The 18,250-nt window shown below is 45.0% G+C and overlaps 1 protein-coding gene across 3 annotated transcripts in view; it reads right to left on the reverse strand.

The window, feature by feature from the left end:
• Positions 1-18,250, reverse strand: part of LOC118593457 (quinone oxidoreductase-like protein 2) — a 45,641-nt gene that overhangs the window by 26,777 nt on the left and 614 nt on the right. For all 3 annotated transcript variants that reach the window (XM_036202940.1, XM_036202942.1, XM_036202941.1), the window contains exons 3-9: positions 16,704-16,800; positions 14,775-14,833; positions 14,214-14,279; positions 13,326-13,435; positions 11,845-11,926; positions 7,191-7,372; positions 4,382-4,610 (exon numbers count right to left, since the gene is read on the reverse strand). In XM_036202940.1, the coding sequence (XP_036058833.1) occupies positions 4,382-4,610; positions 7,191-7,372; positions 11,845-11,926; positions 13,326-13,435; positions 14,214-14,279; positions 14,775-14,833; positions 16,704-16,800 (825 nt within the window). The remainder of the gene's footprint in view (positions 1-4,381; positions 4,611-7,190; positions 7,373-11,844; positions 11,927-13,325; positions 13,436-14,213; positions 14,280-14,774; positions 14,834-16,703; positions 16,801-18,250) is intronic.

Below are 18,250 nucleotides of genomic sequence, written 5' to 3' on the forward strand. Positions count from 1 at the left end.
TAATAATCAAAACACTAAACATATAGAACAAAGAAAGAATTTTAAAAGCTGCAAGAGAAAATACCAAGCAACATATAAAGGTGACCTATTAGAATTACACCTGACTTCTCAATAGGGACTCTAAAAGCCAGAAACCCCTGGACAGATGTCTTATAGACTCTAAGAGACCATGGATGCTAGCCCAGACTACTGTACCCAGCAAAAATTTCAATCACCATAGATAAAGAAAACAAGATATCTCATAAAAAAGTCAAATTTAAACAATATCTATCCACAAATCCAACTCTACAGAAGGTACTAGAAGGAAACCTCCAGTCCAAGGAAGTGAACTCACACCAGCAAAACCCAAAGAAGAGAAACACACACACAAAAAAATAATAATAATAATAATAATAATAATAATAACAAAATGACAGGAATTAACAATCATTGGTCATTAACAGCTCTCAATATCAATGGACTCAATTCCCCAATAAAAAGACACAAGCTAACAGAACAGTTTAAAAAACAAAACAAAACAAAACCAGGATCCATGCTTCTGCACCATACAAGAAACACACCTCAACATCAAAGACAGACATTAGCTCAGAGTAAATGGTTGGAAAAAGATTTTCCAAGCAAATGGACCTAAGAAGTAAGATGGTATAGCTATTCTAATATTTAACAAAATAGACTTCAAACAAAATTTAATCAAATGAGATGGAGAAGGATGCTTCATACCAATTGAAGGAAATACCACCAAAACGACATTTCAATTCTTAACATCTATGTTCCAAATACAATGGCACTCACATTTGTAAAAGAAACATTACGAAAGCTTAAGTCATGCCGGGCGGTGGTGGCACACACCTTTAATCCCAGCACTCAGGAGGCAGAGGCAGGCAGATCTCTGTGAGTTTGAGACCAGCCTGGGCTACAGAGTGAGTTCCAGGAAAGCTGCAAAGCTACACAGAGAAACCCTGTCTTAAAAAACCAAAAAAAAAAAAGAAAGAAAAAAGAAAAGAAAAAAGAAAAAAAAAAGAAAAAAGGAACATTGCTAAAGCTTAAGTCACACATCCTACCTCACACATCAATAATGGAAGACTTCAATACCCACTCTCACCAATGAACAGGTCATCCAGACAAAAACTAAACAGAGAAATAATAGAGTTAACAGACATTGTGAATCAAGTGGGCCTAACAGATATCTACAGAACGTTTTACCCAAACACAAAAGAATATACCTTCTCCCCAGCACTTCACAGAACTTTCTCTAAAACTGACCACATACTCAGTCACAAAGCAAGTCTCAACAGATACAAGAAAATTAAAATTCTATTTATGTGGTGACCTCACCTGACCTTTAGATAAGGAACAATTTCAGACCTGTGAGACTTGAGTGCTGTTTTAGGTCAGGATGTGTGCAACTAGCTTCATAAAGAAAACAGACTGCATATCTCAGCAACACTATTCTCTAAACAGATCATGGGCCAATATGTAATCCACCCAGCACAGCACAGATATCAACCTACAGTAAGCAGGTACATTCGTTTAAATTCAAAACCTGAAGACTATAGTTCTAATCCTGCCTTCTGAGATGTCAATGCAAAAGTTTTCCGTCGTAGGGACAGGAAAAGCTCAATTCTGCATTTTATAATAATGCATTTGAAAGTTACTAAATTCATTATTTTTTGTCGTGTGCATTATCTGATTTAATTCTCACAACCAGCATAGCAGATATGTATTACTGCCCCATTGTAAAGGATGACAGAGAAAAAAAGATGTATAATTTACTCATAGTGAGCATCTGAACTCTGGGGCTCTGACCTCATTAAGTCATTTAACAGATACATGAGGGACAATGCCTCAGATTCGTAGCTAGAGAGGTACAGATAGCACTCAGCCCCTGCCTTCACAGAGTCTGTGCTCTGTGGCAAAGATGGGCATTGAACAAGTAATTACAAGAAAATGAAAAAACGGAGAGCCACTGAAGCACAGGTTCCAGGCTACTCAAAGAACAACAGTGCCAAGTTTATTGTCATATTAATATGAACTATCATGGTCAAATCTGTAAAAGCACCAATCATTCTGATATTGCATAGATTTTATAAGTTCAGGGATTATTTTCTAATCCCAAAAGACTTTGACAAATAATTAATGTTTAAGTCAAAGTTCAATTAAAATCAATTACATATTCACTCTTATTTTGAAATGAACAAAATGTAAACATTGTCATTGCTTAAGTAAATACCAGAGTCCTGATCATTTTAATTACAAGATGGTGATTTCATGTAGATATTTCTATGATAGACGGATAAGCTTCACACGATAGAATACAGCATGTTCTGGCTATGGTAGCCAGAACCACAACACTTTAATCCCAGCACTTGGGAAGCAGAAGCAGGCAGATTTCTCTGAGTTTGAAGCCAGCCTGTCATACATTTGAGTTCCAGGCCAACCAGAGCTACACAGTGAGACCCTGTCTTTTTTAAAACAGAATACAGTATATGCAAAGTCATTTCTCGATTCATTTAGAGATAGTCTGACGTGTCCATAAGCAGAGACACTCTGGTGTCTGAGCAGCTCTGCACATCAGCTCTCACACAACACATCACCAGGCAGCTTTCTTGGCTCCTAAGTCCAAGCTCTTCACCAGTAAAGGGGGATTAAACAGTGGGCAGACCACAAAGAGTCTCTCGGAAGATTAAATGAATGAATGAATGAATGAATGTACGCAGTGCTTAGCCTCTGGCATCTCGAAATTGTCTGCCTGGTTGTAGACACAGAAAGAGGAGAAACAGCAAATGTGTGGTGTGTGGATGGACTTGATGTTAGGGAGCCAGAATCAGCAGGCCACTAGAGAGCGCCTAAGTCAGCAGAGGGGGCAGATCCAGGCAGTCTCAGGAAAGGGCCCTTCCTGGGAGGCAGAACTGCAAATGGAAGCTGACAGCCAGTAATTAAAGCTAATTCGTGTTTGGGAGGAAAGAACGGCAATGTGGACAATTAAAGCGATTTTTCCCCATGCCTCAGCAACACCGAAAACATCTCTGGAGGGAGGAGACCTTCACCTACCACTTGTTTGCCCTCCCACAGCGTGATCGGCCTCTTCCTCTACCAACAGGTACAGCTTCTGGGTGACAGAAAGTCACAACCGGAAAGGGACCCTGAAGTTACCGAAACTGGTGGTTTTCAAGCCTTTAAGCCACAAAAGCCTTTCCTTAAACGGAAGGTATGAATGGAAACGTGGAAGAATGCAGCTACTTAGACTTCTGAAGAAATGTGGTCCCAGAGGCCAGCAGCTGTGGTCTCCACTTCCCACCCACATCCCTACCACAGTTCCTAAAGCATCATCTGAGAGCCACAGATAATGACCTTCTCCTCCACTCTGCAGTAGAAACTGAAGGTCAGGAAGCAGGGGGACTCCCAGGTACTACAGGGGAAGCAGGCTAAGCTAGAACTGAATACAACCAGTTTTCTAACGGCCAGTCAGATCCTCTACCAACAGTTTGCCAGCTTCTTGACTCACACACCGAAAAGGAAGAGGACACAAACTGCTTCAAGGGAATGTGCCTCCTCCTCACAAGAACAAAACACAGATGGGGGGGGGGGGGGGGCTGGTAATCCATGCAGTGGGGCACTGGGAGCCTAAACTCTGCTAATCCACAGTTGAACAGGACGTGGCCTTCATCACTGACTAGAGCTACCAAACAAGGTTGTTGTTTTTTTAAACATTAAAACAAATTAAGGGGGGGAAAAAGTCCTGGGAGAAAGGCAGGCATCACAGGAAATGCCTAGCAGACTCACATTCACAGCCTGGCTGCGTATGAATGCACGCAGTTCTGCTGGGGAGGAAGCTTAAGCCCCATTAATGAGACTGTGGGGGATGAAAACAGAGAGGGAACACCTGACAGAATTTGCTGCAGTGACCGATGCACTGGTTAGAGTCTTCTGATGCCCAGCATGTTCTGGTCACAGCACCCGGCTCAGATCATCCAGCTATACTTTGAGGCATCTATATTTGAAAACCAAAGGTCAGGTCAAGTGCTTCCTCCTTGGAACTCTGTGTTGCACGGTTCAAGGTTCAAATCAACACATGTAAATTATTGTCTAAAGTACTGTAACTTTCCTCCACTTGAGACACCAGTGATAGACGGTGATAGCCCTCAAAACTCAGCATAATCCTGCATCTATGTGGACAGCTAAGGAGACTGGCAAGAATCTGGACACACTGAAGGTCATGACAGGCCACTACCTAGTATGGACATCCCAGCACTCAGGACAGCATTTTGACCTTTCCAGTCCATAAAAGGAGGGTTTATAGTACTCAGAGATAAGGTTGCCAGATCTGACACAGATTATTTCCCTGCCTTATCTGTCCCACATTCCTTACACATTGTCTCACCTTCTCCAGTTCGAACACAGCGCCGGTGTGTGGGTGGATGAGCCCTTGCTGGCAGTACTGCAGGGCTGAGGACATGCTCTTGGAAAACAGTGCAAAGTCCTGGTGTTGGTAGCGACCCCAGTAGAGGCCCATGGCAGAGATGTTCTTCAGGAGCAGCAAATTGCTGGGCAGAGATGCGATGTTTCCTCCAGCGAATCCCAACACCACAATCCTGCCTTCCCAAGCCAGGCTGAGGGAAAGGAGGAAGGGGAGGTGAGAAGAAGGAATGGACTGGGCTAGGAAGATAGCTCAGTCAGTGAAGTGCTTGTAGCACAAGCATGAGAACCTGAGTTCTGATTCCCAGTAGTCACATAAAAATCGAGGCTTGGTGGTGTATCCAGAATCCCAGCACCGGCGGTCCCTAGGCAGCCAGACTAACTGAGACGGTAAGCTCGGGGTTCAGTGGGAGACCCTGTCTCGAAAAATCAGAGGAAGAGACCCAACATCAACCTCTGGCCTCCACACAAGCATACGTGGGCAAGCACACCGCCTCCAACATTTACACACACACACACACACACACACACACACACACACACACACACACACAATGAACATGTATACCCATCAGGACGGCTACTATAAAAGAAGAAAATATTATCAAGGACATGGAAAAATTGAGATCCTCATGTCCTATAGGTGGGATTTGTTTCAAAATGGGGGAGGGGGGAATCTACTGTGAGAAATAGTATGAAGTTGCTCCACAAATTTAAAAATACACTCAGTAACTCTATTCCTGGTATAGTTAAGAGAACCGAAAGCAGACCACTGGGAGTTCTCTGTGCATGTCTATAACAGCATCATTCCCAAATAGCCCAGGGATAGCAACAAGCCAAACATCCGCACCAGATGAAAGGATAAACACAAACATCCATGAACACACATGGAATGGTACCCCACCTCTGTAAGGAAGGAAATTCTATCACATGCTACCACACAGGTCTCCGCCCCTGGGACACTGTGCTTTAGAATTGAGGCTGTCTCTTCTGGTGTAATAATCTTTTTGGACTCTGTGAATATGAGTCAGTCACTCTGATTTAATAAAAAAGCTGAACGGCCAATAGCTAAGCAAGGTTTTTCAGGGCAGAGAGAATGCTGGGAAGAAGGGCGGAGTCACCAGCCCCCCCCAAAAAAAAAATGAGAGAGAGCAAGACACACAGGACAGGTAAATGCCACAAGTCACATAGATGAATAAAAATGGGTTAATTTAAGTTATAAGAGTTAGTGGGACAAGCCTAAGCTATCGGCCAAGCTTCCAGAACTAATAAAGTCTCTGTGTCATGATTTGGGAGCTGGCAGGCAGGACAAAGAAAGTCCAACAGCACTCTCTTCAACTGTGGAAGGATATTGGTTATCAACAGATGTCACTCCATGGGTTGTAGTTCAGGACAACTCGGCTTGAAGATTTTGAACTTAGGTAGCAGCAATATGACAGATGATGGCATAAGCAGTCACTTCAAACAAAGACACTTCAGGACTCCTTAAGACATGGTACTTCTTTAGAGAATTCTGAATAACCGATAAAAATTCCCAACTTTTCTGTAGCCCATTGTGAAAAGTACCATAGAGTAAGTATATTCCACATGAATTATAAAAAAAAAAGAAGAAGAAAAGAAAAAAGCAATAGCAACTTTGTATGGGTCTTTGAAAGAAGATGTGTGCATGGTTGTTTGGGTTTTGTTTGTTTTGTTGTTGTTGTTGTTGTTGTTGTTGTTTGTTTTTTCTTCTTCAAAAGGGAAATGCAGAGCTGTTTTTAAAACACACAATTGTCCAGGAGGCAAGATGGAAGGCAGGAGAGGAGCAGTCCACTTGGTCTCTGCACCCCGCCTGCTTCTTCTCCAAGCACAGGACCAGCACCTTGAGTGATTAGCAGTGTCCACATGCCTGCTTCCCAGCTCAGGGGATTCCTTCTGGATTCTTTCCAGGGCTAACTGGATTCCTTCTGTGGCCAGGCTGCTCTCTCTGCTCTTGCTTTTCTACTTCAAACTAAGATAAACTACGAAGCATGGATGTGAAAAATGAAACCAGGCCAGGTTTGGTGGCTCATGCATGCTTGTAATCTCAGCACTCCGGAGGGAGGGGATCGGGAGTTCAAGGCCAGGCTTGGCTACAGAGTGAGTTTCAGAACAGCATAGCAAGTATCCTGTCTTGAGAAACCCAGCAGGAGAGCGAAGGGGAGAGGGTAGGTAGGAGCAAGGCTCTAGAGAACAGCCGAAGCCCTGGTGGACACACAAAGAAACCAGCAAGATAGAACAGCCCTACCACGCCTCTAGTGACACACAGTTAATCAGAAAAATCAAGGAAGCACACAACTAGCTGCTGCAGGGCCAGCACCATCAAAAGAGCCTATGCATTGGTGCATAATTAGCTGGGCAATGGGGAACTGCCGCCACAGCAATCTAACGTCTGAACAACGATCTCCCCAGAACCCTGCACCCCCCATATATTTAAAGCAGTTAGTGGGGGACCAGGGAGCTGGATTTAACACATGTATAATTTCTAAAGTCTTTGGCATTGCCAACTGGAGAGCCTGCAGTCATTTTTTGAATATTTTCCAGTTGGGTATTTTGTTTTTGCTATATTTAAGCATTTCCTGATTTTCTCTGCTTCTGTTCCTTGTCACCCACCCACTCGGCTATTCTCGTTGACGCTGATGCCTACAGGAGACGTGAGCAGCAAAGGCAGGGAGAAGCCAAGGCAGAAGTGAGAGATGCAGGAAGGTTCTGTGGAGCCCCCGCTCTAGCCATTCTGGACAGAGCACTGCACGTACCTGCGGAGAGACTCTAGGAAGACATCTCCTCCCACCATGTCAATGGCCACGTTCACCCCACCGCTGCCCACCAGCTTCTTCACTGCATCCTTCAGGCTGCCCTGGCTGTAGTTCACGCTGGACTGTGCACCCCTCTGCATCGCCAGCTTGCACTTCTCGTCGCTGCCAGCTGCAGCTATGACCTGAATGAAAACACAAGGTTTCCAACGGTCCAGATCATGTCTTAGGCGGGGTACATCCTACCAACCTAGACTCCAGCCAAAGTGCTTCTCCAGGGACACCTCCTGCCCAAGCACTGGCCTTGATCCCAACACTGACAGCACCTCACAGGCCCTTCCACGTGCCATAAGTTCTGAAGTTGACAGTTCGAGAAACCCCGCATGCCTAGTTTGATGGTTTAAAGAGCAATGAAAGTTTTCTCCAACTCCCAAATGAAAACCACCGTTTAATGAGCACCCACCATGAGCCACACGGTAAGAACACAAGCTGGACATCACACTTGGGAGTTCACGAGAGCTAGATACAGCGTGTGGCAGGGAAGGAGAGAGGCTCCACAGGCACAAACCAGAGAGAGCCAGTCTAGATCTTGAAGGTCAGGAAAGGATCCCCAGAGGGTGAACATACACCAGCAGAAATTCCTGAAGTCAGACAGACCAGGGTTCAAACCCTAGCTCTTGTACTCACCAGCTGTGTCACCTTGGACACATTTCTCAGGAAGAACTAACAACACATCGTGTTGCTATTTTTCAGGCACTATTCTAAACGCCTTATGGGTAGTAATAACTCATGTATTCATGACGGCTCAAAGAAACACACACTACTAGCTCTATGTTATTGATGAAGAAACTGAGGCAAGTTTCTTCATGTGAAGTAAATTATCCAAGGAAGACCACACAGCTGAGACCCAAATCCAGGTAACTTGCTTAACCAGGCTCTACACACTTAACTAACTTCCACACTGCCTGGCAGCTTCTCCAGGTCTCAGCTACCTCAAATCAGTCCAAGAAAACAAAGTCCCTCCCTGCCCCTACCCCCCTACACACACACACACACACACACACACACACACACACACACACACACACACCTGTCATAAGTTGCAGCCATCGTCAGACATGTGCAATCACTTACTCTGTTTAAACTTCAGAGGAACGTTATGGGGAAGGCATACTGCTGCCACTCCATTGCTGCAGAGGTGCAGGCTCAGAGACTAAGCAGTCAAGCCAGGGCCACCCAAGCTGTGGTGGGCAGAAGAAGACTGCACAGCCAGGACTGCCTTACTCCAAAGTGCATGCTTTTTCTGCTTTCTCGTCCTCGGGGAAAACCATGCCTAAGGCTAAGGCCCAAGACAGAGGACACAGGTGTGTGGCAAGTCCAGGATCTGGAAAGTTCCAAAGCTGCAAGCACTGAAGTGTCTGTCGCCTAGAGGAGCTTTGCCAGTGAGAACACCACAAAGTCAAGGTGATGCTCAGAATCTCTACTTGTGGCCTTTTCTTGATATTTTAAGGAGGGTGGCTTTCCTGGTCTCTTTGAGACAGGATATTGCTCAGCACTGCAGGATGGATCTAGCTCTCCATTCTCTTCCCAGGTCTTCTGATTCTGGGAATAATGGGAATAATATACCACCACCCCCTGGGTATAAAGAAGCTTAATTTTCTCTTTTTTTCCATTTTTATGGCTGGGGATTGAGCCCGAGGCCTTACATATGCCAACCAGTCGCTCTACCACTGTGTTGTACCTGCTAAGCCACGCCTGTGTTTTCACTCCAGCCTGGCTCATGGGCACACGTGTGGAACTACCTATTTGTGGTACCTTGATGGCACCCAAAAGACTTTCAGACTTAAGTACTGCAAAGTGTGGATGTCTGGGTTAGGGATATGGCACTGCTTCTTACCCATAAGGATGCAATGCAGAGTCCATCACAGCGGTACGTGCCTATAAATCCATCTGTCTAGCAGGCTGAAGCAGGAGACTCAAGAGTCTGAAGCCAGCCTAGGTGATGGAGTAACACCCAGTCTCGTTATAATAATAATTTATATATATAAATATATAATGACAGTAGGTGTTACTTATTGCCTCATTCTACTGACCATTTCCAACTATTTGTAAACTCATTTCAGCATTATTATGTAGTGTGCGTGATGGTTAAATTCTCTTTGAGTTAGATATACCAGTTTCTTTGTTAATTGCAGATCTCTTTGATTTCAAGGTCAGCCTGGTCTACAGATTGAGTTCCAGGACAGCCAGGGCTACACAGAGAAACCCTGTCTCAATTAAAAAAAAAAAAAGAACATCAGTGCCTAGAAAGGATTCCAAACTCACCCTTAACCATTTGGAACTGAAAGCTACTTCCAAGTGCTCCCTCGCACACCCCTTAAAACAGCACAGTTTACTGAGGGCTATTCCCACACAGGGCCATGGTGAGCAGACACCAGACTAGGACCAGGTACCTGGTCCCATGTACAAATTGTCGCCAGGTCTCTGTGAGGCCTACAGTAAATGAGTTTCTCTCTTGGTGCTTCCCTTTCTTGATCTGTGAGGTAGAGATAATAAACACTTAGAGAGCTCATTTCCCAGGGGTAGAGTGAGGATCAAGGTAAGATAATTGCTTCGGAGGCACTCTGGAAGGGGTGTGCAACACTGTGGATACAAAGTGTGATCAAATGACCTCTGCCAGCTAGGGTACATGGAAACATTCTTCACTTTTGTTTTCATTTACTTATATTTTAAAGTACTTTCTGCTCCAAAAGAAAACAGAGCTCAGGTGAATTTTAACATCTGAATTGAAGCAAATTTTCCTATTGACTCTCTTAGAACTAAATAAATAGTATAAATTTATTTATATAAATAAACAGACATGATCTTTCCCCCTAGGAGAGCTAAAAGCCCTTCCTGATAATATGAAATGTGCTAATATTCCACAAGCAACCTCCGAATCCCTAAGGTTGTTCTCAGACCTCACATCTCTTTTCACAAGGAAACCGAGGTGAGAAAGGAGAGATGCCACCCGAGGCACCAAACACCATCAACTTCTGTTTCTAGGCTCGGGCTCACCATCCCAGCCCCATGAGGCAGAGGAACCTTGCACTCAAAATGGCCAAAACAGCTCTCCATTTCCTCCTGCGCTCTCCGTCTCAATAAATAGCAATTCCAAAAGTTAACTTGGCTTCTCTCTTCCCACTCAATGTCTAACAATAACAAGACTCATTAAAGAAACGTACTGACACACCATACTTCTGATAGGCATGATGCACATAGCCTCTCAATATTCCCAGCAGCTCTAGGGAAGCAACATCTTACAAATGAGGCAACGGATGGTCTTAAGCTGGAAGCAGAGCTGGGATGTGAACCTCCCCGCAATACATTTAAAGTCTTCCTGTGACTGGTAGGACGCTCTCTGGACTTTGAAATCTCTATTTTTTTCCCACTTCAGTGATCTCAACTGCCTTGGTCCAGGTATCATAACCTCTAGCCTAGACAACACACCTGCCCCTCTGTCTCCATACCTCTGACCTTACCTCCACCCCTCATACCCACAGCCACCATAGTGAACTTGAAATGCAAATGCACTGCAGGGAGTGGTAGTGAGGGCCTGCAATTCCAGCAAAGCAGGAGAACCCCAGCTGGAAGCCAGTCTAGACCACACAGCAAGGTCTTGCCTCAAACAAAACAAAACTAAAAGTGAAGATAATAATGTCATTTTCCTACTTTAAATTCTCCATAACCCCCCCAATAGTCTCCAAAAAACATTTAAATATTTCAGCTATGAAAAAGGCCCTTGTGATCCCACCATGCCTGACTAGTATCACCTCTCCCCATTCCACTGCAGTCCTGAGATACCACTGGCCATTCCCTGCATGCACGGTGCTTCTTCCTTCTTCTTGGTCTTCAACCATGTTGTCCCACCACTAAAATGGCTTTAACCTACCCTCCCCTTCTTCTGTTCAACTGATCTCAACCAGTCCTTCAGAGGTCATCTGAAATGTCTATTTCCTCATAGAATTCTTTCTCTGGCCCCTGCAGCCCCAGAGAGGCCACTGTGGAGACTTGGCCCATCTTCCATTCAATTATTCATTCCTTCATTACTTGACTCAGGAAATAGCTCTTGAGTATATACTATGTTCCAGGTACCATGATAGCTGCTGAGACTAGTCATGAACCATGCAGACATTTCCCTTGCCTTCATGAGGATTACAGTCCAGGAGAAGGGAAGATGTTGACCCACAATGGCCCAAATACGGAGCCATCACACGGCGAGGTAGGTACTGAGAAAGAGAAGCATAGGGTAGTACAAGATCATACAGAAATAGTAGAGAGGAAGGACTGACCTAGCCTGAGGACAGACATACTGCCCTGAAAAGGTGACATGAGATTGAATCTGAGTAAGAGGGAGGCAGTTTGGGGCACTGCAGGTACAGAAAAGAGCATCTGCAGAGACCATGGTGGGAGGCAGCCCTTGCCAGGTTCCAGTACCTGAAGGGCCAAGTGGTACACTGCTAGGTCTCCCTAGCAGGGAAAGCGCCCAGATGGTAAGACTGTACACTAAGTACTGTCTGTCCCCGGTGCCCTTCCATGATACTTGATAAGTGAATTAGTATATGTTATGCCTAAGCACTGGAGTTAATTTTTAATGGAGACTCTAACATGCACATACCTTGGCCCGGAGAACATTTGTCGCCACATCTATCACTGCAAGGCCTGTGGCTCCAGCGGCTGCTGTCACTAAAACAGTCTCTCTGTGCCAAGGGAAGATGAACATTACTGCAGCAACCTTCAGAGCTCACCCTGGTAAGACTCCAGAGACACAGACGAGAGCAGTTTAAAGCAAGAGTGTTAGAGACCCTTTCCTTCAAACCTTCATGTAAATCTATCCTCCAGCCTTGAGGGCTGGTATACGCACATGACTTCAGGATCAATGCTCACTCTGTCCAGTTCTGAAGACTTCCCAGGAAAAAGATCTCTCAGTCTCTCTGGATAGCCTCTCTCTCTCTCACAGCAGTAGCAACTGTTCCTCTGAGCAGCCATACTACTTCGTGCTTCAGAAATGTCATCCAGTAGCTACTCTCAACTAAACACTGCCTGATTCTAGAAGGTGGTGGTCATGGAACAGCCACTGTTCAACTGAAGCTACTACCAGCAACCCTGAAGGCCAGCTCTCTGAACAGATTGAGAGCCAGTTTCCCAAGTACAGGGAAGATTTCTGAACTTTTAAGTTTAGAATATCCATAACTAGGCAGTGCTGGCACACAACTTTAATCCCAGCATTCAGGAGGCAGAGGCAGGCAGATCTCCGTGAGTTCAAGGCCAGCCTGCGCTACAGAATGAATTCCAAGATAGCCAGAGTAACACAAAGAAACTTTGTCTTGAAAACAAAATATAAATAAATAAATAGTAAAATAAAATATCCTACTTGGCATAACCAACCAAGCCTCACAGAAACATAAACCACAAGCCTCACACAGGAAGTGAGTTTAAATAAACCAACTTCCGCCTAGGAAGGAGGTAGAGGCCTATGATCCCAGCACTCAGAAGGCTGAGAGTGAACCCCTTGAATTTGAAGCTAACCTGGGCTATATAAGTTATCCCTGGCCAGCCTGGTCTACATAGCAAGACCCTGTCTCAAAAATAAAATAAAATAAACCACTCTGTAAACTTGAAGTACTCCCATGAAGTGATCCCCAGAAGGGTCAGGTTCAAGAGAACTGCCTTTCCTAATTCAGACTCCAAGTTCTTCCATGCTGAGGCAAAAAGATGGCCCACAGCCAGTCCCCAGTATCAAGAGATCACCTCTCCTTTGCCTTTCCTCAACTTAAAGGAACTTGAGCTGAAGAGAAACAGTGGGGGAGGAGAAGAAGAGGGGGGAGGTGGGGGGAGGTGGGGGGAGGAGAGGAGGGATAACGCTGTCTTGTTTAGGGTTTAGTTCGGGCTCTGAACCAGGGTCTCATGTGGCTCACACCAGCTCACACTCTCTCTGCAGCGAGGACGGCCTTGGGTTCCTGATCCTCCTGCCTCTCTTCCCCAATGCTAGGAACGCCAAGTGCACCCCCAGGCCAGGCTTCAGGCAACGTCCTTCCAGGTATTTCTAATATCAGAAAAAGGTAGCACCGAGCCCTCTGCCTCCTACATAGTCCTCACCCGGGCTGGGTGCCGGCCCGATGCTCCAGAGCCAAAATAGCTGTGCCGTAAGACACTGGAAGGACTGCAGCATCTTGGAGAGAGACGTTTTCTGGAACCCGCCACAGGGTCTGCACAAAGAAATAACAGCTGTTGTTGGCAGACATACGTACCTGGCTACAGAGGCTGCTCAATAAACATGATTTGACTGGGTGAGTAATTTGCAATGGGAAACACGTGTCTATCATCACCTACTAAGGAGTACAGATCAGGACCAAGCAGGCCCGGGTGAGTTTAGGACTCAGGTGTGTCAGACTTCAAACCCCTAAGGCTGGCATCTGCTCAAAAAAGGAGCCAATTGAGGGAGAACAGACTCCAGGTTACTGTAGGGGTCACGGATGAATTGTGTGTTGTGTAAATTGTACCTTAGTGAAGTCGGATGGGAGCCTTATAACATGGCCCCACTAGGGGGCACCATCCACACCCTGCTCACCCCATCCAGGGCTACCTACCCTGGCTGGCTCTGTTCCCAGTGCAGACCACTTCCATAAACTTTATAAGAAAACAGACCCATGATATCCAACTCAATGCGCCAAACCAGTTTTTCAACTACAAATCACTAAATAGGATCCAAGTGAATGACCAGCCAGTTGCTCAGGCACTGGAAAAAAACAAAAACAAAACAAAAAACCCTCTATACAAACAACTCTGTGTAAGGGCTGTCACACCAATACAGAAGTTTAGCACTTGAAAAAAAAAAAAAAAAAAAAAAAAAACTGCTTCGCTAGAAGATATAACATAAGGATATAATATATAAGGAGGGCAGTGTGAGGAAGAGACACAGAAACTAGAAAGAACAGAGGAAAAGAAGAAATCAATGTGTCCACCAGTGCTGAGAGGTAGACATACCTTCTGGTCGGTGATACACTCTTCAGCCATAGCATTGAAGTTACTCACTCCAATAACTCGATCTCCCTGAAGGGGAAAGATCGTGCGTTCAAAGGCATGGCCTTGCATTCCAAGACACACTTCTCTGACCCCTAAGACACAGCTTGGCCGTAGCATCTGTTCAGAGTTCTCTCACTACTGCTACCAGGCTCCCAAGGCAACATGAGCACATTTTCCAGAACAGGGAGCTGGGGAAGGAAACCTTGGCAGGGATTAGAATCCTTGTGAGTGCGTTCACTTGAGACTCAAACTTAAAAATCCTTTATCAAAAAGAAGTCCTTTATTCTTTCAGTAACTGAAGACCAAGTATTTGTCTTATAGTCAGAATAATAGTTTAATGAAGCCAGAAACTTCCACCAAGTCCCCCACCTCTTCATTCAGAATTCATTCTTTCCCTTCTGTCTTGAGTTTCCTTGGTCACATGGCAAAGGCCAGGAGAAGCAAGACCTTCTGGGCACAAATGAAAGTCGTACATCTTTCGCAGCCACACACACACACATTCTGGGGTTTTATCCAATTTACCTTTTTCACAGTGCTGACGTCTGTTCCTGTCTCCAGGACAGCCCCTGAAAACTCTATTCCTGGAACATTTAAAGATTAGGTTACCTTTGAAGCCCAGCATCCTGGAGACAGCACAACTCAGATCAAGAGGGTGCACCTCATCTGCTCTTGGGAGCGACAAAGTGTGGAATGCCCATTGTTTTAACTCAGAGCACAGGACAATGCGCATAAGGTGTCATGGTCACAACACTAAGTTATGGCTGTCCTGCTCTTGACCTAGATCATTTCAAGAATACACAAAAGCATGTGTACACAGGTACTTTTGACCCTGATCCCTGGGCCATTGGGTTCCTACACAACCCCAACTACAATGATCATCGAATTTTATTTATCTGCTGCCATGTCTCCTTTGCTGAACTACAAGGAAGTCCTCAGAGACATACATGATCTATGTTTACTCAGACAGTACTCAGCTCAATAGGAGGAATTAGTGTCATCTGCCCTTTCTCCATCCACCTCTGAAATTTCTTTATTTATTTGGGTTTTTGTTTGTTTGTTGTTTGGGGTTTTTGTTTGTTGTGGGGGTTTTTTTGGTTGGTTGGTTGATTTTTTGTTTGTTTGTTTGTTTGTTTTGAGACAGAGTTTCTCTGTGTAGCCCTCGATGTCCTCACTCTGTAGGCCAGGATGGCCTTGAACTCACAGAGATCCACCTCCCGAAGTTTGAGATTAAAGGCAGGCACCACTACTGCCTGGCCACTTCTGAAATTTCTGAAACTAACAGCGATGCATTTCCTATTTTTTCTGCCAGGGGAATAACTTAATTGTGACATCTTCCTCTTGTCTATACTTTCAGCAAATACTAACAGAAGGAAATGGTTCCTGGCATTAAGACACATCCAAAAACCCCAAACATAACAGTTGTGTCTCAATCATGGAATCACTATTATATAGAATATGCATTGCTACAAACACACTAAGCTCCAGTTAGATCTCCTTAAGTAAAGTCCAACAACAAAAATAAGTTATTTATCCATGTATTAAAGGTCTAAAAGTAACCAGACAGAGCATAATGGAAATCAGAGAGCGGGCTGCTAAGACACGTCTAAATTTTTTTCCTTCCTCTTCTTCCTTTTGAACCTTCAGCATTAGTTCCTTTGGGCTTGGGCAGAGGAGGGTACAGGTCTTAGCTGCAAGCATGTTTGTGATCCCTCAGCGGAAAAATAAAACCAAGGCAACACCAAGAAGGCAAAGGAGCAGCTAGGGTTAACAGAATAGAATTCTGGTGAACACAACAATGTGTAAACAGTTGCCCATGTATCCATTTAAAAGCAGTTAGCTAGTGTCCTCAGCTAGCTGCTGCTGTCAACATGACAGAGTCCAGAAGTCTCTGAGGGAGTCTCAATTAGGGAACTGCCTCAGTCTATAGGCATGTCTGTGGGCCATTTTCTTGACTGCTAATTGATGTGGAAGAGTCCAGCCCACGGTGAGTGGTCCCACCTCTGGGCAGATGGGCCAGGGAAATATAAGAAGGATCGATGAACACGCACCTAAGAGCAAGCAGCAATCCTCCTTCGTTTCTGCTCTGAAGGTTTCTGCTTCGGATCCTGCCCTGACTTCCCTTGGCATCGAAAGTGTAAGCCAAATAACCCTTTCCTCCCCAAGTTGGTTTTGGCCAGGGCTTTATCACAGCCACGGGAAATCTAACTAGACTACTGAGTGTCATGTGTAAGCCAGCACAATGCTAAGCGGGGGACACAATATTGAGTATAATACGCCTGTAGGGGGAGGGCCAGGAGGGGGTGACTCTATAGTGATGGTGGCATCCAGAACGGACACCTCACTGGTCAAGGCCGGCAGAGGGCGGGCAGGAGTGTCTGAGACAACACACGGGGCTCTGAAAAACCTCTGAATCTTCTTTTCCTGGGGTGTCTTGTGGTCCCCCATACTCACCAGGTGTAAAGGGGAGAGGGGGTCTTTCCTGATACTGACCCCGACAGACCAGAATATCAGCAAAGTTAATGCCGCAGAAGTGAACATCAACTCTGACCTGCAAAGGACACACAGAACAACGTAACAGAGACAAAGTTCATTTGATAATAATTAATCCAAAAAGGGTCCCTGAATGAATGACAACCATAGACCAGGTACTGAACAAGGAGCCAGAGCATCAGACAGCAGAATGCACAGATGTGTCAGCCTTTGTGGACCTAAAAGTTCAGTAGAGAAGGCACCAACTAAATAATCAGGAAGCCATACATGGTCTTGTCATTCAGTCAGAATCTCATGCTGTAGCCCAGGCTGGCTTCAAACTTGAAATCTTCTCAGAATTATAAACCTGAACTACTATGCCCAGCTCATATGTATTGAATTATAACTCAACATAAAGCATTAAAGATAGGAGAAAGCCAGGAAGTCAAGGGTCAGCAGTCTGTCTGAACAGGCCCACATGACTCTGGTTCTCACTAGAGAACACATCTCAACAGGAGTTGGAATCCCGGAAGATGGCAGTTGGAATTCCAAACCAATGATATTCATTTGTTTAAGTTTAGTATAGTGGTGGTGGGATGGTTAGAAGCCATTTTTTATCTACAAAAATCATCCATTTCTCTATTCTTTTTGGTTTTCAAGACAGGGTTTCTCTTTGCAACAACCCTGGCTGTCCCGGAACTCACTCTGTATACCAGGCTGGCTTGAACTCACAGAGATCCACCTACCTCTGCCTCCCAAGTGCTGGGATTAAAGGTGTGCTCTACCACTGCCTGCAGCATTTCTCAATTCTTTAGGCAGGTGCCACCTGCCAGGGTCCATTTCAAACTCCAGGGTTTTAAGGACAAATAAAAATAACATAAACACAGCTATCACAAGCTAACTCCTTACAATACAATGTAGCAGAGCTAAGGTGCCCAACCCTCAGCCTTCGAAAATGGGAGTAGTTATTGACCAGCAGACAGTACTCCCACATCCTGAAGCCACTCCTTTCTGATCTTAAGAATCATTTAGCTGAGAGTATTGAGGCATTTCTGCACTCTGGAGGCTGATGCAAGAAGATCTTGAGTTCAAGGTCAGCCTGAATTACATGGTGTGTTCAAAGAAGCACCAGTTCCCCCAGAAAGGAATGATTCAAGATGAGCTCTGGGCACATGAATCCGGAGAAGCAGAGTGGTTGCTGACACATGCTCTTCCAAATAATCCATTTTAACCACCGGCTCCATTTTGGTGACCTTTAGGGCTGCAGCTGCATCTCTGTCTCCCATCTGCGCTAACGTGAAGACACTTGCCTACTCCCCCCTGTTTCTAGTTCTCATTCTGCATTATGTATTTGTCATATACTGTCACCGTGGTGGTCACTAGGCAAAGCCAAGGTGACTTTCACATATCTGGGTAAGAGCCTCAACAGGAAAAGAATCCCATCCCAAATTATTGCAGGACGGCAGAGGGGTCCAGGCATGTATTCACTGGAGTTTGGGAGAGAGGGAAGGACAGAGAATTTAATACTG

This window comes from Onychomys torridus, chromosome 11 (assembly GCF_903995425.1).
Source record: "Onychomys torridus chromosome 11, mOncTor1.1, whole genome shotgun sequence".
NCBI classification, from domain to species: Eukaryota; Metazoa; Chordata; class Mammalia; order Rodentia; family Cricetidae; genus Onychomys; species Onychomys torridus.